At 35.4% G+C, this 27,493-nt stretch overlaps 1 protein-coding gene across 2 annotated transcripts; it reads right to left on the reverse strand.

Moving 5' to 3' along the window:
- Positions 1-447: 447 nt before the first annotated feature.
- Positions 448-17,754, reverse strand: LOC136037257 (uncharacterized). Of its 2 annotated transcripts, none has more exons than XM_065719889.1 (3): positions 17,384-17,753; positions 10,369-10,615; positions 448-938 (listed from the first exon to the last, which is right to left on the reverse strand). In XM_065719889.1, the coding sequence occupies exons 1-3, from the start codon at positions 17,708-17,710 to the stop codon at positions 514-516; spliced, it is 999 nt and encodes a 332-aa protein (XP_065575961.1). In that variant the 5' UTR covers positions 17,711-17,753; the 3' UTR covers positions 448-513. The 2 variants fall into 2 exon arrangements, with proteins under 2 accessions (XP_065575961.1, XP_065575960.1); XM_065719888.1 differs by lacking the exon at positions 448-938 and adding an exon at positions 7,256-7,730 and having other exon boundaries at positions 17,384-17,754.
- Between the last annotated feature and the right edge of the window lie 9,739 nt (positions 17,755-27,493).

The following is a 27,493-nucleotide window of genomic DNA, read 5'->3' on the forward strand; positions in this document are numbered from 1 at the left end:
CTGAAGGAAAAATACCTCCATCATTCTGCAACTTGAAGTGTACATACATTAATTGACTACCCCAAACAATATGCCCTAGCAGCTTCAACCGAATTCCTTGAACCAATCCAATGACATTGTGCATACACCCTTTTGACAAACTTCGATGCACATCCTATCTTTTGATTTAGTTAAACATCCTCCTCATAATGCTCTGAAAGTTCGAATTTAATACTCTTACCCGTTCCATAGATATCGCAGATACCGTCTTTTGAAAAACTTGGGTGTAATTATTGTCTTTTGATTGACTAGAACATTCGTAACAGCATACTATGAAAATTCAAACATAATGCCCGTAGCTTTTCCTAGCATATTGTACAGACGCCCGCACTGGAGGCACATAGAGTTTTTCTTTGTATTTAGTATGTAATTTTGGTAAAAAGGTCTGCATAATAACCATGAAAAAACTAAATATTAAACATCTATTTGAAGTTTAGCTGAGTAAAATAGGCAAAACTAACAATAGAGAAGAATTCAGTCTCTAACAGGAGCAATAAAAAACCATTCATGAAGGCGATCGTAAAATGACTTAGAAAAATCTCGACTTTCCTTGAGATACTCTTTTCTAGCAAACAGGGAATCGATTATAGAGCTTTCTTGAAGCACATATCCCTTTTCATGGAAAAAGTTTTCTAATCTTTCTAACTTTCCAGGAACGCTGTTATGCTCCACAACAAATATTGACACGTCAATCTTATCAAATGGCATTGTTTTCAGAATTTCCAATTCTGGACCTTCAACATCAAGAAAGAAAATATCAACTGAAGGCATGTTTACTGCTGTCATTATTGAATACACAGGCACACAAAACACGTCAATGAGTTTTGTGCCATGTGTTCTGAATTCTTCTGGAATGCCTTTTTTGCCATTTAGTATTCGTCCGTCACCGGGTGTGTAATCTGTAAAAGAAACGAAGTCGTTATTATGATTTGACTAATGACGTCACTACTATTGGAAGTGAGCCATTGACTTATAATTCAGATAAAAATACAAAAGCAAAGACAAGTGAAAAAATATTAGTTTAAAATTATTTTATTTATTTACCCCCCTCGAAATCAAGGAGTATATAAAACCCATAGACGAAATAAAAAAATACGTTTAAAAAACTATTATCTCTAGTATTTTTTTTTATTCTGGAAAACGATAACCCCGGATCTTACTTTTAGAGCACTAGCAATAGATTTTACTCTGAGCCATTAGATTCTGATAATTTGAGAAATTTTGCTTAGTTTTCTACTAGTTGACTATGACGAATTTATGCACCGCAAGGCTATAATCCAAAAAAGTAATTTTTCATAGCTGAACTGAAACGAAAAGCACCTCAGAAAAATGAATTTTGCATATGAGAAGCTATCCTTTTACTGCTGGACCACAAAACAAAGTAGACGACAAATTGGGCTCTTATGACTCCACTCCGTCTCTGCGTCTCTAATTGACAGAATTCCTTAGAAAAAAGGTATTTGATAGCTAACAAAATGATGTTTGATCAGTTGTTTGATGCAAAGACATCGCGGGTCAATTTCAAGACGATCGAAACATTTTTAGGGCTTAGGTCATGAATTATCAATCTAGAACCCATAGATGATTGAATAGTGAAACCAGCAAAAAATTGACAAAAAATTCCAGTTGAAAGAAATGGCCATCCCAATCCATTTTTGAGTTCATCTGAATCTTTTCGTAGCAGAACATGGTGAAATTTTTCATTATTTGAGTCATCCTTTTTTCTATCAAGGTAAGTTTTCCAAAAACTTATTTACTGTTTAATCTAATTCACTTCGCAATACAAAAAACAACACCCCCCAACAGAGAGCAGAGCTCGTAAAGTCGGGTATATAAATAGTTGGATATAAAAAGAAAAAATAATCCAATTCTTCATAACAATAATAACAATAGCGAAAATTAAACACGCACAGAAAAATTTATCATATTTCAATATTCCATCATCAACGTTCGATACACATCCTTAATACAGATTCAAGGTTCAATCGGGTTTGATTAAAAAAAGGAAATAACTAAACTTAAAGTTCAGTGCTCTGTGACAATACTCACGCTGAGACCCACGTCTTTAATATATCCTTCTTTAAATTCAGCTTACATTTTCGGGATGATCTATCAGAGTTTGATATTCACCTTATGCTTGCTTAAAGTTATTGATAAACCTATTTGAAAATATCGTTTTTGTTTCTGATACATTTTCAAAGTTTTGATGGTCAACATAAAAAACTTCCAAGTGGTCTCACTGTCATTTTTTGAAGTACCTGTAATGGTTTTATATGCGTACCAAAGGTATTAGAATACAATTATGCAGTAATTCAAATAAGAAGTAATTAGAGAATGAGGGTGGTAAATTGTTTTTACAAAGGGTCCGATTACAACAGATTTCAAAATATTGAAGAGATTCATCGACTAAAATTTGAGAAAGTTTCATCTATTAATGATCAATATGATTTAAAATGACGAGAGAATCAAGTAAAACTCCTAAATAACGATATGATTGGACCCCGAGGATTTTGTGCTTCTGACTTATTCCTACTATTACTATTACTACCACTATACCACTACTACTACAAAAACTACTACTACTACTGCTATTACTACTACTACTACTACTAACACTGTTACTACTGCTACCACTACTGTACTACTGCTGCTACTACTACTACCAATACTGCTACTATAACTGCTGCTACTAATACTACTGTTGGTAAACTACTGATAATACTGCTATTACTACTAGTACTACTACTACTACTACTACTACTACTACTACTACTACTGCTAATACTACCAATACTGTTACTGCTACTACTACTGATAAGCTGTTACTACTGCTACCACTACTGCTATTACTGCTACCACTACTGCTATTACTGCTACTACAATTACTACTGATACTACAATTACTACTACTACTACTACTACTGCTACTGCTACTACTACTACTACTACTACTACTACTACTAGTACTACTACTACTACTTCTACTATTACTACTACTATTACTGCTACTACTACTACTACTACTACTACTAGTAGTAGTAATAGTAGTACTGCTACTGAACTACTACTGCAACTACTGCTACTACTCCTAGTGCTACTACTACTACAAGAACTACTACTAATATTGAATAATATCAAAAGAGATTTAGTGTATCTAGTGTAACTTAAAGAACTGTGATCAATTGCAACTCCAAATACTTGCAACCAATACTCAAAGTGCTTGGAATCTACTTGGAATCTACATACATACCTGAACAAATACATAAATCGAAAGTATGGAAAAAGTATAGAGATCCTCTAAAGCCATTGATCGTGCATAGGGCATGAAATGGACGTTTGAGTTGCTTGTTTTTTTTTTACAGGGACAAGTAGCAACCTTGTCGCCCAACCTTGCTGTGGCAGGGATCAAGCCCCAGGCCTCGTATTACCAAGCAGCACATCAATCCATTTTGCTGCGATAGACAATATAAATGGTTCCAAAATCATACTTGCAATATTCTTTACCAACTTTGTTGAAAGTTCATCATATCCCACTGAATTACCACTTTTATATTCTTCGTAGCATAACATTTTGTGATTTTCTTTTTTTGCTGAAGAAACACTGCCAATAATGCATATGGAAGAAAATGAGGAACAAACATTTGAGTATCTACTGCTTCTACCCCCCTCCCCTTATCCCTGCTAAAATATAAAAACAAAAGAGCAAAACATTTTTGTCGGCAACAAAGTACCCGTGGTTTATCTAGCCAAAGAAAATAGCAAGAAAAATTCCGAGGCCATACCCCTCAGATTAGATACACTAATTAAGAGCCAAAGAGAAGAGTCGCAATTTACCCCCTCCCCCATTCTAGATCTTAAAATCCTTTTCTGTATCTTTGTTGTTGTTTTTTTTTGCAAAAATGTCAAACGCTCCCACACTAAATTTTGTAAAATACCCTCATGTGTCTTCATTCCTTTTTAACAAAATTAATTCTTACATTCCTAGGTTTTCATCAATTCGGGATTTTGTCCATTGTGGATCCAAGCACACAGATAGGGGGCATACTATTGAAGATACTAACCCATCAAGGCGTTATTACGCACACCTGGGTCTTACGCAATATTATAGTACACCTGTTTACCACGTAATAGTACACCTGTTTATCAATCTTGCATGGAATCCTGGATCTCAAGGTCCACTAGTCAAGCGGGGAAGCTTACGTAATAGGGAATGCTTACCTATATTGAGAATGGCGCAATGTTGTGTGACATGTTAGATTTACTGAGAATGACGCAATCTTATTTGACTTGTTACAGTCAAGTGGGAATCCCCACTTATACGTAATAGGAAATGTTCACTCATCTTGAGGGTGACATAATCTTGCGTGACTTAATAGATTTATAGGGAATGACGTATTCTCGTAGGATGTGTTTCTTCAAGGGCCCGAGGGGAATTCCCGCTTGTAACTGAGTACGGTACACACGCGGGTGTTGCGTATTGACGGTACACTCGCAAGTCTTAAGTATTGGCAGAGCACACGTGGGATGTTACGTAATGACAGTGCACACGCGGGATTCTACGTAACACATTAAGAGATTTTTTGAATATATTTTTCAAGTCGTTTTTTTCTTCGTTGAGACTTTTTTTTAAAGATTTTTTCCTAAGGGAACCTTTATATTTTAAATAGATTTTACGCTTTAGGACTCGAAAGAGATTTCCCACCAATGGATCTGTGCGCTAGACAATTGGACCAAGAAAGCCATCATAATATTTTGATTCTGAGAGTAATCTTAAATAGAAGTGTTTTGAAGCGACTGAATTAGTGAAATATTAAATAGCATTAGCTTGAGATATTTAATTGTTTAAATGACGACGAATTGAAGATTCATCCTAAAACAAGAAATCGGAAACACACAGACTTTTAGGAGGGAGGAGGTCTATAATTACAGGTAAATGTAAGGATTATTTTAGGGTAAGGACTATGTTTTCCGTAATCTTTGATTATTCTCTAGGACAGAATCTCTAAAAATTCTCTAAGATGGACTGTTGTCTTATGTTTTGAACAAGTGTATATCATTCTCTAAGAAAAGATGTCTAGATATCATTTAAGAAGAACTTTTTTTCTATGTTTTGAACAAGCTTATATCATTCTCTAAGTAAACATGTGTAAAAAATCTCTATGAAGGACTATTTTCGTATGATTTCAACAAGTTTATATCATTCTTTAAGACAACATCTCTAAAAATTCTCTAAGAAGGACTATTTTCCTATGTTTTAAATAAGTCTATACCATACTCTATAAAAAATCTATAAAATTTCTCTAAGAAGGAATATTTTCCTATGTCTTGGATAAGTTTATATCGTTCTCTAAGAAAAAACTCTAAAAATTTCCTAAGAAGGACTTTTCCATTGGTTTGAACAAGCTTATATTATTCTCTAAGGAAACATCTCTAAAAATTCTCTAAGATGGTATATTGTCCTATGTTTTGAAAAAGTTAATAACACTCTAATAAGACATCCCTAAAAATCCTATAAGAAAGACCATTTTCCTATGTTTTGAATTTTATCATCGAAAACGAAGAATCTTAGCTGAAACTCAAAACTCTAACTGAACTTTTTACGACTGAAACGACAATATTTTATCGAACAAGGCCTGACTTTCCCTGACCCCTCGCAAAGGGTTATTTGATAATAAGTTCATTTAATTTTAATTTTGTAGTTATCGACGTTCCCAGTCGTCATTATTTCTAATGCAATGCTTCAATAGAGCAGAACATTTAAAAATGACCTGAGCTTTGGTATATGGGCCGTTCCATACTACTTAAGACCGTTTCAAAAAATCCCACATAGAGGGTACATAATAAAGATGTGGCCTCTGTGTAGAATATTTTTATCGGCCACTACTAAGGCCTTCTCTGGCGACATTGTTTGTCAACGTTGATGATCAACAATCCATTCTGACAAGATATTTTTGGTTAGCCATCGTGTTCTAGTTGTTCGGAATTATGAGTGAAAACAACCCAAGATTGAAATAGTTATTTGTCAAAGTTGTTGGTCAAACTTAAGCGGTAAATTTCCAGCATGGATATCATGAGGAAGTTGTTTTCGTTCTTATTTTAAAAGAGAAAAAAATTGATTGTATGTATAGATTTTTATGTTATGTAGCACCTTAATCTCTTACCAAAAATAAGGCATGAGAAAGTGCTTTGTTTGTTGTACCCACCCCTTTCCCTCCAAAGGGTACTGAAAAACTTCTGTAATATTTAAATGAAACTTTCAAAATTTGGTCAAAAGTGAAAAAGGGAATAAACAGTGAAAACTACAAGAGTAAATATAAGTTTAAATGAAAATCATAAAATAATTTTCGATTGATTCTTAAAATATTTCCTTTTTTTGCAATATTAGTGTTCTCGGGAAAACTATTGTTGTTCTACAGTTGTAGATCGTAAAATATGCTGTCGCAGTTGTTGATCAACAATTTGTTCGCCAGAAAAGCCCTCTAATGGAATGGTGGTCATAAAACTTTGGAGAGGATTCATTCAGAAGGAGATTGAAAGTTTTTTTTCAATTTTCAAAATTCGAAAGTGATTGAATTAAAGTGAGATCTAATTTTTCACAAAAAATTGCATTTTTTAAAATCTTTTATTAAATATCATTTTTTTTATGTGACGTCAAAACATCATATAGAATTCCTGGTAAAAACTGGGATTTTTTCTTTATAGGTTTGGGAGCTATGTTAGCAAAAATGCTATTACTGACGACATTTTAATAATTTCCTAAAAAACAAAAAAAAATTATTGAAAACACTACAATAATTCCAAGATTTTCATTTGTAGGTAAGAACAAATTATATCAGAAATGAAATGAAATCTTTCACCTTTATTCACATTTTTACAGGGCAATAAGACACTAATGCAACAACAAACAAAGCAGGCATACAACCCCCTCTATTTACCAACAGAAAAAACCTTAGAACTAAGAAGTTTCGAGACATGATACTACAGATTTTGGAGCAGTTTTCAATTGTAAATCCATTAAGGACGTAATTTTATCAATAATATATGTTTATTCTCTCAAATGAGCGTAGAGAAAGTAACTTTATCCTAATAATGATACTTGCAATACATTTGTACTTTTGATTGGTCTTGTCCTCTTGTGTATGACATGACTGATACTCATATTTAGAGAGTTTGTCAATGCCAATTTTTTTTAAACAAAATTAGGCATGTGTTAATACGTGAAACTTTTATTGAAATTAAATAAAAATGATACAAAAACATGGCTCAATCTCTAATAGGTGAAATAGATAACCATTCATAAAGGCGAGCATAAAATAATTTCGAAAATTCCTCTTTTGCATTTCCAAGGTACTCCTTTCGAATAAAAAGGGAATCTATCACAGAACTTTCTTGGAGAAAATATCCCTTTTCACTGAAAAATTCTTCTAATTTCTTCAACTTTCCCGAGACATTGTTATGTTCTACAACAAATATTGAAACATCAATCTTTTCAAAAGGTATTGTTTTCAATATCTCCAACTCTGGCCCTTCCACATCAAGGAAGAAAATATCTAAGGAAAGCATGTTTATTGCCTTCATTATAGAATATATAGGGACACAAAAGACATCAACAAGTTTTGTACCATCTGTTTTAAATCCATCTGGGATATCTTTATCCTCGTCCATTATTTGTCCATTCCCTGGCACAAAAACTGTAAAAGAAGGAGAAAAAAGAGCTAAAATTCCGTTTTGGAGCGTAATATTTTACGAAATCTCCTCTACACTCATGACCGAGGCGTAGAATTGCTGATACGGTTTGTTTGCACATTTATTAATTTTTATTTTTAACATTAACTATGTATTTATAATTTCTTTTTTCAACGCCAAGGTTTGCAGAATTAACTTAGCTACTAGCCTAAATGATATATCAAAAATTAAATATAAAAAACAGTAAATACAGTGAATACGTAAAAAGAAGAATAGCTAGGGTCCAGGGTATTTTTCACAGTTAAAAAAGGTTTGAAAGAATGGGCAGATAAGTCTGCAAATAGAGATTAGAGTATATGATACATCTGTGATGACATTGGTTAAATATGGTTCTAAAACACAGACGCTCCCAAAGACGGACGAGGATTCGTTAGATTTTTTTCCAAAGAATTTGTCCAGGATTGTTTTTGTGTACTCGTCTGACTGACGATACTTTATACATTAAATTATATGAAAAATGTGTATATATTCTGATTTATAGGGCTACAACGAGAAAAAGGTTTAGATCGCCAGAACATGTTCAGTAGATGGAGGATGACACATTGCAAAAGATCACCCTTTTTGGCCAAATGAAAAGCAGGTCGTTCCCGAATGGGCCAGGAAAAGATCATAATGAAAGACTTAAAGGAATTTGAAACTTCTTGGGAGGGTTTAAAAAGCTTTTGAATAAATTTTGGTGAAAAAGAAGTGTGCATAGCTGTGTTGATAACAGCTGGCTTGGTGCTACAAGGAGTTTTCAGTAAATTCAGTAATGAAAAATTTGATAATTGTTCCATATTTCCTATGCTTCATTGCTAGATAAATTAAAACCATATAAGGCATAAATTATTAATTCCCAAAAGTTATACTATCAAAAATAATGTCATGTTTCTGTTTCTGACCAATGAATTGCAAAATCGCTTATGTGATTCTTCGTTAGTTTTTCCCGGCATTAGCGTTAGAAACGGAAAGTAGGTCATACTTAAATGGAGTGACAAGATTTCATAAGAAAGACTTTAAAGTCTGGATACTGGAAACTGGAGTTTCCTAGGAGAGAGTAAAGAGGGAAGCTTTGAATAGACTGGGATGGAAGAGGAGTGAGCGTGGCCGCGTAAGCTGCTCTCGGCTTGTTGCTGCGGTGAGTTAGTGGTAGTAATTGTAAAAGCAGTAGTAGTGCTCGTAGTGCTAGTAGTAGTAGTAACAGCAACAGAAGCAGCAGTAATAGTAGTATTTTCTGAGCACGAAAATTAACAAACCGCATCCTAAATGTTGCTAAATGCGCCAAAAGTAGCACCATCAACAAGGCTTCAGATCCAAAAGGGCCGTTAGCTGGGTACCAAAAGACACAGTTGTATTAATGGATATTTGCCAATACCTCTTTCCTATTTCGCAAATACTGCTTTCAAATTTAAAAATACATCCGTAACAGGACTTTATTGAAAAACCTCTTCTTACTGAATAACTTTTATCTTTAGATTGTCGATTTATATTATATTATTGATTATTAGCTTTTTCGAACCAAAATGAAGGGTGGGAGAAAGAGAAACACTAAACACCTATAAGTAAACAATGCTTATTAAGAAATAATAAGGAAATCCCAACAAGAAAAATTGTATGATTAGAGCAAATAAGCACGATAAAGGAACGTAAATAGATGCATAAAGTTACCATAAACAACTTAGACCGCATTGGCATCAATTCACGAAAAATTAGAGGAGGTCAAAATATATTTTTCAAAACTTGGGGGAATGAATTTGTCGTTTGTTCAACCTTTTCAATGAAAATACCAAAAAAAGGGCACTCTTCAATACAAACATTTAAAAACAAACTGTTATCAAAATTTACAGAGGGCAGAAAATCTACAGGGAGGACCGAATACCCTCTTCTGTCCCCTCCGGTTGATATCACTATAGAACAGTCATTCTCAAATTTTCCCCGTTCTTCCAGGAAAATTTTCTGGGGGTAGGTCTGCTTACTGGAAATTTCCCAGCATTTTATTTTAATCAAATAAAAGTTTCCATGGCGGCCTACCCTAAGTAAAATATAACAGTTCGCAAGTGACACTCTCGACAAAGTATTTTTTTAGATATGTTACTAAAGCAGGGTTTTCTGACCCAGATCATGTGACTAATAAATCGAACTACGAGAAATACTCAAAACAAGTTAATAAACAACTTTTATGCAAGAAGAAATCGTTCTTAGATCACCTGAATTTCTTTCTATGACGTAATATCAATCTATTGCTAAAATCTACAAGGAATAGAATAAACAATAAACTTACAACACCTTCAAAACAAAATAATAACCACTAAACCAACTAACATCTTGGCAGCATAATTTGACGGACATAGAATCGTGCTTTCTCTTTCCTCTCTCTCTCTCTCTCCCTCTCTCTTTCTCTCTCTCTTTCCCTATCTCTCTCTATCTGTCTTGTCTGTCTATATGTCTGCCTGCCTGTCTGCCCGTCTCTCTCTCCCCCTCTTTCTATTCCTCACTTCATCTCCCTCTCTATTTCTGTCTCTTTCTCCTTCTCTCTCTCCTCTCCCTTTAAACACCTCTAGATTTTACCATACATACATTGTCACTGTAAAAAAGGAAACTTACGCTCGGTACCATTGTTCCTCCACTTTTCCACATGTAAAAAGGTAGCCTTATTACTCTTTGTTGAGGTACTGGCACAAAGGGAGAATTGGTAGGCCTTCCTATGTTTCTCTTTCATAATATTGAAATAATACATATCGGCTTCAACCAGCATTCCAGTCCAACCGAGAAATCTTTCAGCAAAATAAGTCTGTGACATAAATTCACCATTTGAAGCACCACATTCAAAAAATCGTTTGGTTCGCTTCTCCTTCAATTGAAATTATGAATTAGTATGCATTATTTAAAAGTAAGAAAAAATAAATAACAGATAAAACGATCAAAGGCCAAATCAATTCAGTCCGCTGACAAAAAGGAAGGGTTATTACTAAAAACAAACCTAAGATTAACTTGTGATTTTGCAGTTTTCTATGTTCAAATACAGAGACAAGAAAAAAGAATCCAAACAACTTTTTTTTCTCCATGAATGATACATTTTAAATAAAGCTAGTAATATAGTTTCTGTCTTAATTTTCTCCATTTATTTGGTAAATATATTATCAATCCACCTGTCGCCTGTATTTTTCTTAAAGAATGTTACAGTTCGACAATTTGGTTATTTATCTAAATTTAGAAAAGAATTTTAACTTAAATCTATCAAAATGTATTATTTGATCCTATTCAATTCAAATCTATTGTCTATTGTTAGTAAAATAAGCTGTTTCCCAATTTCTTGTATAGCACTGGTTAAAAACGGCAATCCTTAATAAAGATAAAGATAAATAATAAAGATAATAAAGACTAATCAAAAATAACTACTACTACTACTACTAATAACTCACTGCAGCACCATGCCGCCTGAGGCCAACACAGCCACGCACGCTCCTCCTCCAACCTAATCTGTTTAAAGCCTCCCTCTTTACACCCTCCCAGGAAGTTCCCATTTCCGTTAAATCTTTATTTATGACATCCTCCCAACCCAGACAAGGACGACCTGCTTTCCGTGTAGCCCTAGACGGTTGGCCAAAAAGGACAATCTTCGGTAATCTGTCATCCTTCATCCGTAGAACGTGGCCTAGCCATCTCAACCTTTCCTTCATTATAGCCCCAGAAAGCGGGATTGAACCACACTTTTCGTACAACCTACTGTTTGAAATACGGTCAGCCAGCCGGGTACCCAGAACAATCCGTAGGCAATTTCTCTGGAAAACATCTAGTAAATTTTCATCTGCTTTTCGGAGTGCCCATGCTTCAGAGCCATATTTGACCACTGTCATCACTGTAGCTTCCAATATTCTAATCTTGGTTTGTAGACTTATCTTTCTATTCTTCCAAACTTTTTTAACTGTGAAAAAACACCCTGAGCTTTAGCTATTCTACTTTAACATCTTCACTGCTCCCACCATCTTTACTAATAATACTACCAAGGTAACTGAAGCTCCCAACCTGATCAATCTTTTCGTTACCTAATGTCACCTGTTCATCTTCACTTATTCCTATCCTTAGTGACTTAGTCTTCTTAACATTAATTTTCAAGCCTATTTTAGCACCCTGAACTCGTAAAACCTCTAAAAATTCATTCATTTTGCTCACACTTTCATCTAATATGCTTAAATCATCAGCATAATCTAAGTCCAGGAGCGTTCTTCCTCCCCATTTGATTCCATGGTCTCCAATTGCCTTTCCTGTGCTCCTTAAGACGAAGTCCATCAAAATGATCCATATAAAGGGGGATTCATCTAAAAAGTTTAAAGCAAATTTAAATACATCAGCCCTTTCTTTTGTTAAAGTAGCGGAGAGGAACGTCTTCTAAACTTAAAATCACGTTGTTCTTGTGCAAAATTTGATTCAATTTTGGATCAAAAAATCCACTCTTTTACGTTTAGACCAAGAAGTTAAGTGGATGGTGGCTACTCTTATACATTTCTGTTTCTGTAAGGTCATAATGATGCTTTTTAATCTCATTAAGAAAAAAATATTTTTAAAGCAATTCTTACTCTTTTATAGTCTCCTCCTTAAAGTAATTTTAACAGTAAAGGGACTGTCACATCTGCAACTTTGTGTTCTTATGCTAAAGTTCACCTCTGTGTAACAGGTCTTCTAAGAAAGGGATCATTTAAGCACCCTCTCAATTGATGTAATAAGAAATTGCGACTTGTAGGTTTCACCTTGTCATAAAATGCGCAACTTGTCCAGGAGATGGCAACAGATTTCCGCAGGTAATTTTACATGTTCAGTCGTTGGGGGTGGAGCCACCAGCTAAGTCTGACCATGGCGGAGAGAGGAGCAGAGGTGAGTCAAAGTATATTTGTTGTCAACACTTGACAATACACATATGGTGCACAAATGTTCTAAATGTATGGTAACTCCAAGAACTTACATCTTCTACCAAAATAACTAAAAGAATACAATAAACCACACGGCTCCTGTTGAATGAATGTTCATGTGCGTGGGTGAAATATCCAAGATTTAATCAGTTAAAACCCTGATATCCAGTCAGGGGTACAACAGGGGGAGAGGGGGTATTTTAAAGTGGGGAGGAGGGAGGTGTGAAGGTGTCAAAACCACAGGCCAATACCTTGGAAAATTGACCTATTTGCCTTGGCAATTTAGCTTGTGCGTCTGTATTTGCCGGCATACTGGACGATTTTGTCGACATTTTCTCCTCCTTACTTAAGGCTCTAGCTGCATCCCCGTATCTAGTGTGCCTAGCACGGATTCATTAGCAAGAAATCATATCATATGAATGTAAAGTCAAGTTTTCAAAAAATATCTTAAACTTCTTTCAATCAGATTTTCACGTATTTGTGTTTCAAACAGTTCGTGGTTTTCCATAAAAAGGACAGAAAAAAGAGGAATAGCATGATTCCCCGTTCACTGCCCGTGTCAAGACATTCCCCCCAGTCTTGACACTTTTGCCCCGAGAGACAACCTAAGATCCATTACCCAGACAATGGGGTTAGGTTGACCCCCCTTTCTCTCTGTCCTCGTTACACATCTCTTACAGACAAACACATCAACAGCCCGCCTCACAACCAACACTGAATTCATTCAAGTGAATTTGGGGGACTTGCCCGCTGGCAAGACAAATCTCCCGGTCGTAGGCTTAGTCTCAGCAGATCGCAGTGTAAATTACTAAGGAGCGACCCGGCTCAATAGTAAACGAAACTCTAAAAAACGAAGCTTCGATGCTAAAAGATACATCAAAAGAATCGGATTTTTATGCTGATTTTAAATATATAAGTTTCATCAAATTTAGTCTTTGTCATCAAAAGTTACGAGCCTGAGAAAATTTGCCTTATTTTGGAAAATAGGGTGAAACACCCCCTAAAAGTCATAGTCACACCATCGCATTCAGCGTATCAGGGAACCCTATAGAAAATATTTCAAGGTCCAATCTACAAAAATGTGGAATTTCGTATTTTTTGCCAGAAGACAGATCACAGGTGCGTGTTTATTTGTTTTTTTTTTTCCCAGGGGTCATCGTATCGACCAAGTGGTCCTAGAGTGTTACAAGAGGGCTCATTCTAACGGAAATGAAAAGTTCTAGTGCCCTTTTTCAGTGACCAAAAAATTGGAGGGCACCTAGGCCCCTCCCACGCTCATTTTTTCCCAAAGTCAACGGATCAAAATTTTGAGATAGGCATTTTGTTCCACATAGTCAAAAACCATAATAAATATGTCTTTGGGGATGACTTACTTCCCCAAAGTCCCTGGGGGAGGGGCTGCAAGTTACAAACTTTGACCAATGTTTACATACAGTAATGGTTATTGGGAAGTGTACCGACGTTTTCAGGGGGATTTTTTTGGTTTTGGTGTGGGGTTGAAGGGATGGGGCTATGTGGGAGGATCTTTCCTTGGAGGAATATTTAATGGGGGATGAGGAATTCAATGAAAAGGGCGCAGGATTTTCTAGCATTACTATTAAAAAAAACAATGAAAATATAAACATGAAAGAGTTTTTTTTCAATTGAAAGTAAGGAGTAGCATTAAAACTTAAAACGAACAGAGATTATTACGCTACCGAGGGATTCTAAAAATACTTTAGCATAAATAGCGAGGTATTTAGGAGGAAATAAATACTTCGCTCTTTATGCTAAAGTATTTTTAGTAATTTCAACTATTTATTCTACGGCCTTTCTGATTCAAGGGTCATTCTTAAAGAATTGGGACAAAACTTAAGATTTAGTGTGAAGAGCGAGGCATTAACGAGGGGACAAATCCCTTCATATATATAATCAAAAATATAAGAATATAAAAGTTTGTTACGTAAGTTAATTCTTAAGTTGCGTATATTTTTTACTAATAAAAATGTTCGTTAAAAATTAAAAGTTCTAGTTGCCTTTTTAAGTAACCGAAAAATTGGAGGGCAACTAGGCCTCCTTGCCCACCCCTTATTTCTCAAAATCGTCTGATCTAAACTAAGATAAAGCCATTTAGCCAAAAAAAATAATAGGCAAATTTAATTTTAATAATTTATGTACGGAGAGCCAAAATCAAACATGCATTAATTCAAAAACGTTCAGAAATTAAATTAAAAAAAAACTAGTTCTTTTAACTGAAAGTAAGGAGCGACATTAAAACTTAAAACGAACAGAAATTACTCCGTATATGAAATGGGTTGTCCCCTTCGCAATCCCTCGCTCTTTACGCTAAAGTTTGACTCTTTGCCACAAATCTACTTTTTAAAACAATTAAAAACTTTAGCGTAAAGAGCGAGGGATTGCAGAAAACAGAGCATTCGTAGAGACAAATAATGGGAACACCCGTTCCTTCCAGATCATGACAGGGATGGAGCCAGGTTGTTTGCTATCACCCTTACTATTCATCAACTATAATGAATGACATGTGACGACCATGGAATCTAGTTAGAAAATAGGAGACTATGAGGTATTCATTTTGCAGATGATATCAGTCTCCTAGAGACCTACTAGAAAAAGCTTCAGCATTACCTCAGCCAAGTCAAATACGCTTTTGAATCCTTCAACCTCAAAATCAATGCCAACGAAACAAAAAGTAAGGCCAACACATAACCTAAGTTGTGGAAACCAGACCAATGAGCAGGCCATGGCGTTTAAGTACTTAGGGAGCATAATCAACAAGACTGGGTCCTGCCACAGAAGATTCAAGCTTAGAATTGGCAAGGGCAATGTATATATTAGGAAACTGACCCAGATTTGGTGCAGCCAGCTCTACTAAATCCGATTCAATCTGAGACTGTTCAACAGTAGCGTCTATATATGCTAGTAAATGCTTTACTATGGTTTTGAAATCTGGCACTAAGACAAACACCTTGAAAGGAAACTCCTTGTGCTCAAAAATGTGCGTTTAAGCTGCATTCTGAATATCTATTAGACCCAAAAACGGTACCAGATGAAAAGGACGCCCCAAAAACACCTTATGAGACAGCCACCGAACTGACCTCTCATATTTCAGTGTCTCCTTCAACGTGAATGGAAGGATGTCTTGGCAGTCGCATAGGTTATGGACAATTAGTGACTCTTCCTGGATGCCCTAAGCTCCTTTTTTCTAAGCTCCGAAGGTACAGAACGGCTCTTTTCTTTTTAAGACTTCATTTTTAAAACTCAGAACAAAAACAAAATTATGTAGTATGCACGGGGGGGGGGCTGTAGCCCCCCCCCTAATTCCTCAATCTTTACGTTATTGAGAATATTTCTGAGTGGGATAAATGCAGCCATATGACGGTTGCGGGTATTACATTTACAATTGCCCTTAAAATATTTAACTGAATTTTTTTTAGGTGATTGTGAATCTATTTCATACTTTTGGGATTTGAATAATTTTTTTCCATATTTCCCCTGTGCTAGAGCGTACATTTTTAAAGCACTGGAGTTCAAAAAAAATATTGCAGAAGAGGGCGCGAGTCACCATTCCTCAAATAAAAAGAAGAATTTTCGTTTTTTTGAGTTTCGCTTTCATTTTATACCTTTATTAAAAAAAACAGTTTCGGTTGAATTTAGTTTGTTTGTTTCTAGCATTATACTCAAAACGTCTCAGAAATACGGTCTGTGTATCTCATTAATCATTACTGGACAAACTGTTTTGACCTTATACTTTACACCTTTTGTTATTTCTGATGGGACCTTAGACCAACAAGGGGAGGGGCCTTGTATTCAGTTACATCCCTTCTGACTGATAAAAAGGGCAAGTCTGTAATTATTTTCCGAAAGATCTTCCGAAAGAGTTTAAAACAGCTACTAAGACCTTTGGTTAATTCTATGTGGAATACAACCTCGTCTAAAAAGGATAAATCTTTGAATTGGTCATTATTTTTCTGGCCTAGAGGTCCATGGCATAAATTGCATCAAACAAAAGTTACTCGTAGGTAACTAGGCTATAAACAGACATAAATCTGTTTTAAAGGAGAGCCTGGAGAGACTAGGGGAGGGTGGAGGTAGAAACTGATGCAAATCTCAAGGGCTGTAACCAGCATTTTTGTTGGCGGATGGTCTTGGGGGAGGGAATACCAAAGAAACTTAAAAAAATACATCACAAATGTGAAATTGATCTATACTTCTTTATCATTTCTTGGAATATTTTTGGTCTACGGTTTCTTCAGGAATATTAAAGGAGAGATAATCCGCTCAATGTACACGCATGACAACCCTGTATTGGTGTACTGAGTATTATAGAGGACCTATAAAACATGGCCTAGAGGTCTATGGCATAAATTGGATTAAACAAGAGTTTTCCGTGCATGAATCAAACATGTTAATGGAAGCCTGATTCTGAAAGATTTTGCGGTCAGATTCTTCCGTTAACCCGGACTTACACTATAATTTCAAAATAGAATTCAAAAGAAAACTGACGAGATCTGGCCTATATCTTTTTTCTATTTCTATGATATTAATAAAAGAAAAATGACTGCTTTCAGTAGTTACCTATCAGTTTCGAGAGCTGTAACCGTTTCACGAATTTTGTGCCCAGAAACGGCTGTTCTTCGAGTTTCCCTCCCCTCTTACTCCAGTAAAATTTGGCATGTGAAACCTTAAGAAGGAAAATAGAAGAAAAATCTAACCTCGGGAATCATCTTCTCAGCGAAGAAAACAGCATCAGTCCAGAAATGGTCCATTCCCATCAATTGTGAACTCATGATTGTGCTAGCTCTGTTCATGCTTTCTGAGCTCATATTGTAAGGTAGTTGAGATGGCAGCTCCATCCTGTATTTTCTAATATAATTTATTAAGCACATGTCATCCATATCCCTATCTAATGGCCACTCGGTTGAATTGGGACAGGGCTTCACATTATTATGATAGTTTCTTATAAATAGAAATAGTAAAGTTAAACTTGTCACAATAAAAACATATCGAAAATTTCTTTTTTTCAAAGTTCTTAGCCTCATAGCGATGCGAAACACTAACAAACTCTGACAGCTTAAATGAAAAAAAGTTGTAACGCCAGTTTTGTAATTTGTAGAACTGTTATGCACACGCGAAAGTAATAACCGACAGAAATTGCAAAATATTAGAGAAATGAATTTAGAGCTTCTCTGTTAGAACTTGAGTCTCTACATGGCATGCAACAAACTAATACCTAATTTAAACCCCCATTTTATTCTTTTCTTTTCTTTTCACGATAAAACAAACCAAATAGGCAACGGGTATAAAATAATTTATTGCCTTTAATTTTGTACAGTATCTAGAAGAAGAATAACGAAAACTCTAAAGCAGTTCTAAGAATTTTAAAGCGGTACACCGCTGGAGTACCGGGATAGGTCATCCCCCTAAATTACTGTCTGACTCGTCAATATGTACGAAAATCAAAAATCAAATCTTCATTTTTCAAGCTCTTAGCTATTCGTAAAAAAGAGTCTGTTTCATCTTTTAAATCTGAGATTTTCTGCACAATTATTTCTAAATTACACAGCTTAGAAAACACAGGAGTCACTTGTTAGCAGCAAAAACACTAACAAATGGAAATGTTTCCAATATTAGAGGATTTGAATATTGAAAAACGAAAAAAAAGAAAATAAGGGATAGTAGGGCTCCAACATAACAAATATTTCAATTATATGTTGTAATTTGATAACTTGATACAGTTGGCCGTAATACAGACAGTTTTGTCCGTCTTCTTGTGTTATCAACATTTTTTCATTGAAAAAAAAAAAAAAAAACAAAACAAAAAAACACTTATGCATAAGTTGTAATCTTTTTTCGTTCTCAGACATAGTGTCACTGTTTTGTTTTGACATTCCAGAACAGTCGTTCCTTAGTCAGTCATTAGATTAAAAATCGAGTCAGTTTAGTTATGTAAAAAACTATATAAGCATAAAATAGGAGGGGGAGGGTTCCTTTTTTGGATATTTCGCATATTCAGTTATGTTAACAAAATGTAATTAAATTCAAATCATTACTTATTATAAAAGGACACTGAGGTGACTAACGGGATATCGAGAGGTTATTTACAGTTTTTTTCTCATTTGAACGGAAGTAGTGAGTTATACTGCCCTTTTTAACAGAAAAAAGCAGACGGAGAGCAACTAGGTCCCTCCTCCTACCATATTTCCTTAGAACCCTTCAGACTCAATGTTTTGTAGTGTAAAACTGTAGTGTAAAACGTGGTAAAAAAAAATCAAAACTTTTTAGTGATTTTTGTTGATTTAGCGATTTTCTTCAATAGTTTAGTATTTATGTGCTACTTAGTGTTTTTTTTTTAAACAATATAAAAAATCAATAAAAATACTGAAAAATCACTAGGGGTGGCAACCCTGGTCTTACTTAAGCCTAAACTCACTTCTTACCTAATACTTAAGGAACTTCTATTTTACTGTGTACACCAAGTACACTCAAATCAGCCCTTATGTTCTAGGCATTTTAATTCACTAATTAAGCTTTAGCATAAGAAGCAAGGACTTAATAAATCTATGAAATATAAAAAACGAACAGAAATGAAGCGCTAAAAGCAGGTTTTTCAATTGAAAATATAGTATGACATAAAAACTTAACATGAACAGATGTTATTCAATACTGAACTGTTCCTTGACCCCCTGCAACTGTCACAAAAGTGACTTTTTTTGTGATAAAATATGATGATTTGGCGAAAACTAAATTTTATTTAACTACATTGATAGTCATTGGGCTTATTTATTTAGCATAAAATGAGAAAATTGTCATTTCAAATATTGCGATCAGTACTTCTGATAAGCAATCGGTAAATAAGTATTTATATATCAGCCTGCTATATTTAATGCACCCTAAACTACTGTTCCTTTTAGTGAAACACTGGTTAAACTTCAGAGTAAAGAAAAGGAACTCGAGGATAGGACAGCTCTATTAATTTCTGTTTGTTTGAAGTTTAAGTCACGACGAGCAATCGGTAAATAAGTATTTATATATCAGCCTGCTATATTTAATGCACCCTAAACTACTGTTCCTTTTAGTGAAACACTGGTTAAACTTCAGAGTAAAGAAAAGGAACTCGAGGATAGGACAGCTCTATTAATTTCTGTTTGTTTGAAGTTTAAGTCACGACGAGCAATCGGTAAATAAGTATTTATATATCAGCCTGCTATATTTAATGCACCCTAAACTACTGTTCCTTTTAGTGAAACACTGGTTAAACTTCAGAGTAAAGAAAAGGAACTCGAGGATAGGACAGCTCTATTAATTTCTGTTTGTTTGAAGTTTAAGTCACGACGAGCAATCGGTAAATAAGTATTTATATATCAGCCTGCTATATTTAATGCACCCTAAACTACTGTTCCTTTTAGTGAAACACTGGTTAAACTTCAGAGTAAAGAAAAGGAACTCGAGGATAGGACAGCTCTATTAATTTCTGTTTGTTTGAAGTTTAAGTCACGACGAGCAATCGGTAAATAAGTATTTATATATCAGCCTGCTATATTTAATGCACCCTAAACTACTGTTCCTTTTAGTGAAACACTGGTTAAACTTCAGAGTAAAGAAAAGGAACTCGAGGATAGGACAGCTCTATTAATTTCTGTTTGTTTGAAGTTTAAGTCACGACGAGCAATCGGTAAATAAGTATTTATATATCAGCCTGCTATATTTAATGCACCCTAAACTACTGTTCCTTTTAGTGAAACACTGGTTAAACTTCAGAGTAAAGAAAAGGAACTCGAGGATAGGACAGCTCTATTAATTTCTGTTTGTTTGAAGTTTAAGTCACGACGAGCAATCGGTAAATAAGTATTTATATATCAGCCTGCTATATTTAATGCACCCTAAACTACTGTTCCTTTTAGTGAAACACTGGTTAAACTTCAGAGTAAAGAAAAGGAACTCGAGGATAGGACAGCTCTATTAATTTCTGTTTGTTTGAAGTTTAAGTCACGACGAGCAATCGGTAAATAAGTATTTATATATCAGCCTGCTATATTTAATGCACCCTAAACTACTGTTCCTTTTAGTGAAACACTGGTTAAACTTCAGAGTAAAGAAAAGGAACTCGAGGATAGGACAGCTCTATTAATTTCTGTTTGTTTGAAGTTTAAGTCACGACGAGCAATCGGTAAATAAGTATTTATATATCAGCCTGCTATATTTAATGCACCCTAAACTACTGTTCCTTTTAGTGAAACACTGGTTAAACTTCAGAGTAAAGAAAAGAAACTCGAGGATAGGACAGCTCTATTAATTTCTGTTTGTTTGAAGTTTAAGTCACGACGAGCAATCGGTAAATAAGTATTTATATATCAGCCTGCTATATTTAATGCACCCTAAACTACTGTTCCTTTTAGTGAAACACTGGTTAAACTTCAGAGTAAAGAAAAGAAACTCGAGGATAGGACAGCTCTATTAATTTCTGTTTGTTTGAAGTTTAAGTCACGACGAGCAATCGGTAAATAAGTATTTATATATCAGCCTGCTATATTTAATGCACCCTAAACTACTGTTCCTTTTAGTGAAACACTGGTTAAACTTCAGAGTAAAGAAAAGGAACTCGAGGATAGGACAGCTCTATTAATTTCTGTTTGTTTGAAGTTTAAGTCACGACGAGCAATCGGTAAATAAGTATTTATATATCAGCCTGCTATATTTAATGCACCCTAAACTACTGTTCCTTTTAGTGAAACACTGGTTAAACTTCAGAGTAAAGAAAAGGAACTCGAGGATAGGACAGCTCTATTAATTTCTGTTTGTTTGAAGTTTAAGTCACGACGAGCAATCGGTAAATAAGTATTTATATATCAGCCTGCTATATTTAATGCACCCTAAACTACTGTTCCTTTTAGTGAAACACTGGTTAAACTTCAGAGTAAAGAAAAGAAACTCGAGGATAGGACAGCTCTATTAATTTCTGTTTGTTTGAAGTTTAAGTCACGACGAGCAATCGGTAAATAAGTATTTATATATCAGCCTGCTATATTTAATGCACCCTAAACTACTGTTCCTTTTAGTGAAACACTGGTTAAACTTCAGAGTAAAGAAAAGAAACTCGAGGATAGGACAGCTCTATTAATTTCTGTTTGTTTGAAGTTTAAGTCACGACGAGCAATCGGTAAATAAGTATTTGTATATCAGCCTGCTATATTTAATGCACCCTAAACTACTGTTCCTTTTAGTGAAACACTGGTTAAACTTCAGAGTAAAGAAAAGAAACTCGAGGATAGGACAGCTCTATTAATTTCTGTTTGTTTGAAGTTTAAGTCACGACGTACTTTCATTTGGCAAAAAAAAAAAAAAAACATTGTAAGTATCATTTTAATAAAAATAAATGAAATTAAAATAAACGAAGAAATTATCCTATATAGTCATAATAGTGGAGCTGATGATGCTTAAAGCCCGTGCTATACACTAAAGTTGAGCTGGAGCTTTATCGAGGGTATGATTAATATTTACATTATCTCGAGACTTTAGTGTGAAGAAGGGAATGGCAAGGGGGTACCAGCCCCCTTATTTATTGAATTCTTTCTTCTTATTTTTAAAGTTTCAACGTGACTCTTTACTTTCAGTCACAAAAAATACTTTTTGCATACGTTTTCTAATTACGTACTAAAGATGCGGCTTGTTTGTTGATTACTATTCACTGTTATGTTAGTTACTGTTAATTACTGTTCAATATTATATTAGTACTGAGAACTACTGTTCACTATTATGTTATTTACTGTTCACTATTATGCTAGTTACTACTAATTAATGCTCAGTATTATGAACAATATGATTAGCCCTGAACTAGCCTAGTTTGAATCATTTAATTTTTGCATTTGGGACATCAAGTTTTCGATAAAATAGTTTTTGAGCTCCAAATATAGAATCCAAATTCACCTGAGAGAAAAATGACTACACTCTGAAAGACGGCTGTTTATACAATCAGGAGTACAAAATTTCCTTTATGTCTCTATCAACAGAATAGAGAGAACGATAGAGCAAAAAAACATTAAGAAAAGTATTGGGTCCTAACGGGCCAAAATGACAATGTGCGACAATTATGATATGTCCAACATGATGCCTAGTTTTCTTGAAAAAAACCTAAAGAACAACACTAAAGACAGATAATAGCAATACTAATGCATGCTTATAAGTAGTGGGGGCATAATACTCTTAAAAGAAGCCATTGAGAGTATAGCGTTAGAGCTACTACCCCCTCCAGACATTATTACGCGCGCCTGAGTCTTAAGCAATACTGTAGTAATTTTGTTTGCTATGTAACAGAATGGCTTTTACGTTTCACTGCATACAGTCAAGCTTATGTTGCGTATAATTAAAGTTATTGAGCTGTTAAGTAAGCATCATTGCGCCAGAAAACTCAAACGACCTTGTTTGAAAAACCTACAATAATGTAGGTTTTTGCAGATGGTGCTGTAGGTTTTTGCAAATTTAAATGTTTAATGGCCTAACGGTTTTTGTTGCGTAATGACAGTGCACAGGCGACTGTCACGCAATACTTTAAGACATTTTTTTTCAAGATTTCATTTTTTTAAAGATTTCTATTTTTCCTTCAAGATTTTCTTGAAGACTTTTTCCTCAGGGGGTTTTTGCAACCCAGAAAAAACAGGTTTACAATAGTACACTTGTATGTTACGTTATAGGAATTGTTTGATTATATGTGCAGATGTTTTCCTTTAAGATGTTCGTTGATTAGTCTTACGTGACTTGTTAGAGTAGAATAGCCATTACGAGTATAAAGGGCTCATCTCAATTTCAAGATTTTTTCTAGTTTTTTACAAGAAATGGATAGGCACGGCACCGTAATGACAATGACTGGGACATATACCCCCACTCCCATATCTGAAAAATGTCACGAAGAAAATCATGAAGAAAAGAAAACGTCACAATGAAAAAAGAATGTCTCGAAATTGAAAAAACGTCACGAAGAAAAAAAAGTCTTGAAGACAAAAACAACATAAAAAAACGCCAAAGCAAAAAGTCACGAAGAAAAAACCCGTCGCGAAGAAAAACAACGTCTCAAAGAAAAAATGTCACAAAAAAATCTCACGAACAAAAAAAAACATCTAAAAACTAAACAAGAACGTCTCGAAAAAATGTCACAAATAGAAACAACGTCTTAAAGATGAGAAAATGTCACGCAGATAAAAAACGTCCCGAAGAAAAACCATTGCGAAGAAAAAAATGCCTCGAAGAAAACAAAGATTCGATGTTAAAAAAACATCACAAAGAAAACAGGTTTCAAAGTTAAAATACGTCTCATAATGAAGGCTTTTTGTATATGCACTTTTTATTAATAAACAAATTTACAAGCATTACTAAAATACTTTATTCTTAGGGCACTGGAATCAATATTATACAGGAGGGAAAGGGTTATTTTCTACACTTGAGCGTTTTGTTGCGTTCGAATCGCCACACAGATATTTTTTATCTGAACAATGAGAACATACCAGTTCAATGCTAGAACACCATAGTCCAAGGCAATTTACGCAACTGTGGCACTCGATGGCTGGCTCTTCAAACCCTCTGGCTTGAATTATCACACGTAAAGAATTATTAGACATTTTCCTAAAAAAAAGTACATACACAAAAAATCGATTGTTCAACTGGAAGGGAAAGTCCAGCAGTTCCATACTCCGGTTCCAGTTCCAATTCTGCTGACTTCCACCCCGGTTCAACAGGTTCCAGTTCTCACTATGCCACCTCCGATCTCAGTTCCAAATCCGGTTCCGGTTCCGTCAGTCCTAGATCCCCAACTTCAACCCCCCTTCCGATTCTACAGTTGCAATTCCACCAATTCAGCTCAAAGTTCCACCGATTCTAGGATTTTTTATGGTGTTGCCTCCGTTGCAATCTTTGACTGATAATCAACAATAGCTAGTTTATTGCAAGTTCTCTAACAGTACGACCTATACGTTGGAAGGATAAATACTCACATATTATTTTAAAAGATAAAGATGAAATATTTATAAAAAGTATATGTTCATGAAAAATTCATCGTAGCATTGGATGCTTACAAAGAGAAATTTTTGAATTAATAACAAGCATTAATAGGGATCTTATTAGAGATGTATCCTTGCGTTGTCACGACAGCGAGGGATTAAATTCCTTTGGACTGTCCAAGAATCTCCATCATTAAAATGCTGGATATGTGAGAGTAACATTTCCAGAGATGATAGTACTCAAAGAGAATACTAACCAAAGACTTTTAGTTGATAACGAAGGCTTACTTCTTGATTATGCTGATAGAACCTTTCACCATTTTCCTGACATTAGCATTCAAAAGAAGACAAGCCTATTCAAGAACTAATGTCATTTCATATACCTTATTCAGGTTACAAAACTGCAGCCTATGTAAAAATAATGTCGTAATGGATGATGAAACGCAAAGGAAATTAAAAGAGGATTGCCAGACAATATCACCAAAGAATATAGAGAATTGACAAAAAACAAAGTACTGGCGAACGTCAGTAATACCATCATGTGTTTACCCGCAGATACAGTCCAAAAAACCCAATAATATCAATGATGAAATATATGGCAAGTTTGTTAAAAGTTGTGTATGACCCCAAATGAATATGGGACATTTCAAGAGAAAACATAATGAAGTATTTTATGAGAAAAATTACTAGTATTCATTTTGTATTATAATATTCTACATTTCAATATTCAATAAAAATATTTTATTGCATTACTTTATTACGTTTCCATTATCTTTACGGTAGCTAACAACTGCAATGTTTAAAATGTCTATTCAAAAGTCAGAAACAAAAGAAAAGCAATTTTCAGAGACAGTTACTACTACCAGGCTCATGAGGGGTCTATAAGAATTTGAGATTGGTAAACGGGGATTTTACCGAAGTCTGAGAGAGATGGGCAGGATATTTTTTCCAAAGTCCACATATAGAAACAGGCAAACAGACGGTCAGACCCAAAGGCACAGAGAGAGAGAGAGAGAGAGAGAGAGAGAGAGAGAGAGAGAGAGAGAGAGAGAGAGAGAGAGAGAGGAGAGAGAGAGAGAGAGAGAGAGAGAGAGAGAGAGAGAGAGAGAGAGGAGAGAGAGAGAGAGAGAGAGAGAGAGAGAGAGAGAGAGAGAATTACATACAAACATACAAAGTCAGACACACGAAATAACTAAGACAGACACTGAGGCAGACAAACAGATGCTCAGACAGACATGCACAGAGAGAGAGAGAGAGAGACAAAAAATACGGACAAACATACATAGCCAGTCACACAAACACACAAAAATGGACGCAGAGACACACGCTAATACACACAGGCATGGTGAGAGAGAGACAACAGAAAAAACACACAAAAAAGAGAGTCAGACACACAGACACACAAAGGCAGACACAAAGACTGACAAACAGACGCTCAGACACGCAGGCACAGAGAGAAATTGAAAAACAACATGCAAACACAGATTCAGACAAGCAAAAACACATACAGAGACAAGTAAACAGATGCTCAGGCACACAGGCACGCTGAGAGAACACACAGTCAGGCACACAAACCCACAAAGACGGATACTTTACCACTGAAACTTCCACATCCCACAGCGCAGGTACCTTCGGCCAACCTATAACTAAACCAGGTATCTGCAACCAACGTGCCACACGCTGCGTACCAGCAGCCAGCCTAAAGCTGCCCCCCAGATATCTGCAGGAAACATACAGCTGCCCCAGATACCTACATAAGCCCCAGGGTACCTTCTTTCCCCAAACAGCATTTAATAAGAATTTTAAAACCATCATTTTTTCACATGATAGGTTAAGTTAATCTAACCAACCTAGCATACACGACAGGATAAGTTAGGTTAGACTTCTTACATGCTACTAGGTTAGGTTAGCCTAACCTACTTACTAGTATATAAGAAATCTAACCAAACCTAACCTGCCGTGTAGGATAGGTTGGTTATAGGTATGTGGGAGCAGCTGTATGTTGCTGCAGGTAACCGTGGGGTAACTTTTTGTAGGATGCAGAAATCCAGTGGCAGCTGTAGCTTTTCCGTCTCATTGTGTGTCTTTGTGTGTCTGACTTTGTGTTTTTTATGTATTTTTGTCTCTCTCTCTCTGTGTGCTCGTGCGTCTGAGCATCTGTCTCTGTGTCTGTTTTTGTGTGTCTGATTTTGTGTCTGTGTGTTATTTTTGTCTCGCTCTCTCTCTCGTTCTCTCCACACCTGTGTCTGAGCGTCTGCTTGCCTGTTTCTGTATTTAGCTTTGTGTGTTTGTGCGTCCTACTCTGAATGTTTCTGTGTGTTCTTGGCTGTCTGTCACTAACCCTGTGTATTTGTCTCAGCGCCTGTTTGTCTGTCTATGTGTGTGTCATTATGCGTTAGAGAGTCTGACTTTATGTCTTTCTATGTTTTTGTCTCTGTCTCAACGCGCTTGTATGTCTGAGTGTCTGATTGTCTGTCTCTGTGTCTGTATCTGTGTGTATGTGGGTCTGACTGTGAGTTTGTGCATGTTTTTTGTTCCTCCCTCATCGTACCTGTGTGCCTAAACATGTGTTTTCCTGTCTAAGTGTCTATCTTTGTTTGTTTGTGTGTCTGACTCTGTGTGTTTGTACGCACTTTGGTTTCTCTCTCTCCGTGTCTGTGTGTCTGAGCGTCTGTTTGCCTGTCTCTGTGTGTTTTTTTTATGTTTTTGCGTCTGAATATGTGACTTTGTGTATTGTCAGTCTCTCTCTCGCCATGTGCCTGTGTGTTTGAACGCCTTTTTGTCTGTCTCTTTGTCTGTCTGTGTGTGTTTCTGAGTCTGACTGCGTGTTTGTAT

Source organism: Artemia franciscana, chromosome 16 (genome assembly GCF_032884065.1).
Source record: "Artemia franciscana chromosome 16, ASM3288406v1, whole genome shotgun sequence".
Lineage (NCBI taxonomy): Eukaryota > Metazoa > Arthropoda > Branchiopoda > Anostraca > Artemiidae > Artemia > Artemia franciscana.

What these genes read in the sequence shown, in the direction of transcription:
- LOC136037257 (XM_065719888.1), bottom strand. Translation starts at nt 17,710, where the DNA reads ATGAGGCTAAGAACTTTGAAAAAAAGAAATTTTCGATATGTTTTTATT. An exon ending in CTGAGAAGATGATTCCCGAG is followed by an intron (nt 10,616 to 17,383) that starts GTTAGATTTTTC and finishes TTTCAATTGAAG; the next exon opens with GAGAAGCGAACCAAACGATT. An exon ending in GAGGAACAATGGTACCGAGC is followed by an intron (nt 7,731 to 10,368) that starts GTAAGTTTCCTT and finishes CTTCTTTTACAG; the next exon opens with TTTTTGTGCCAGGGAATGGA.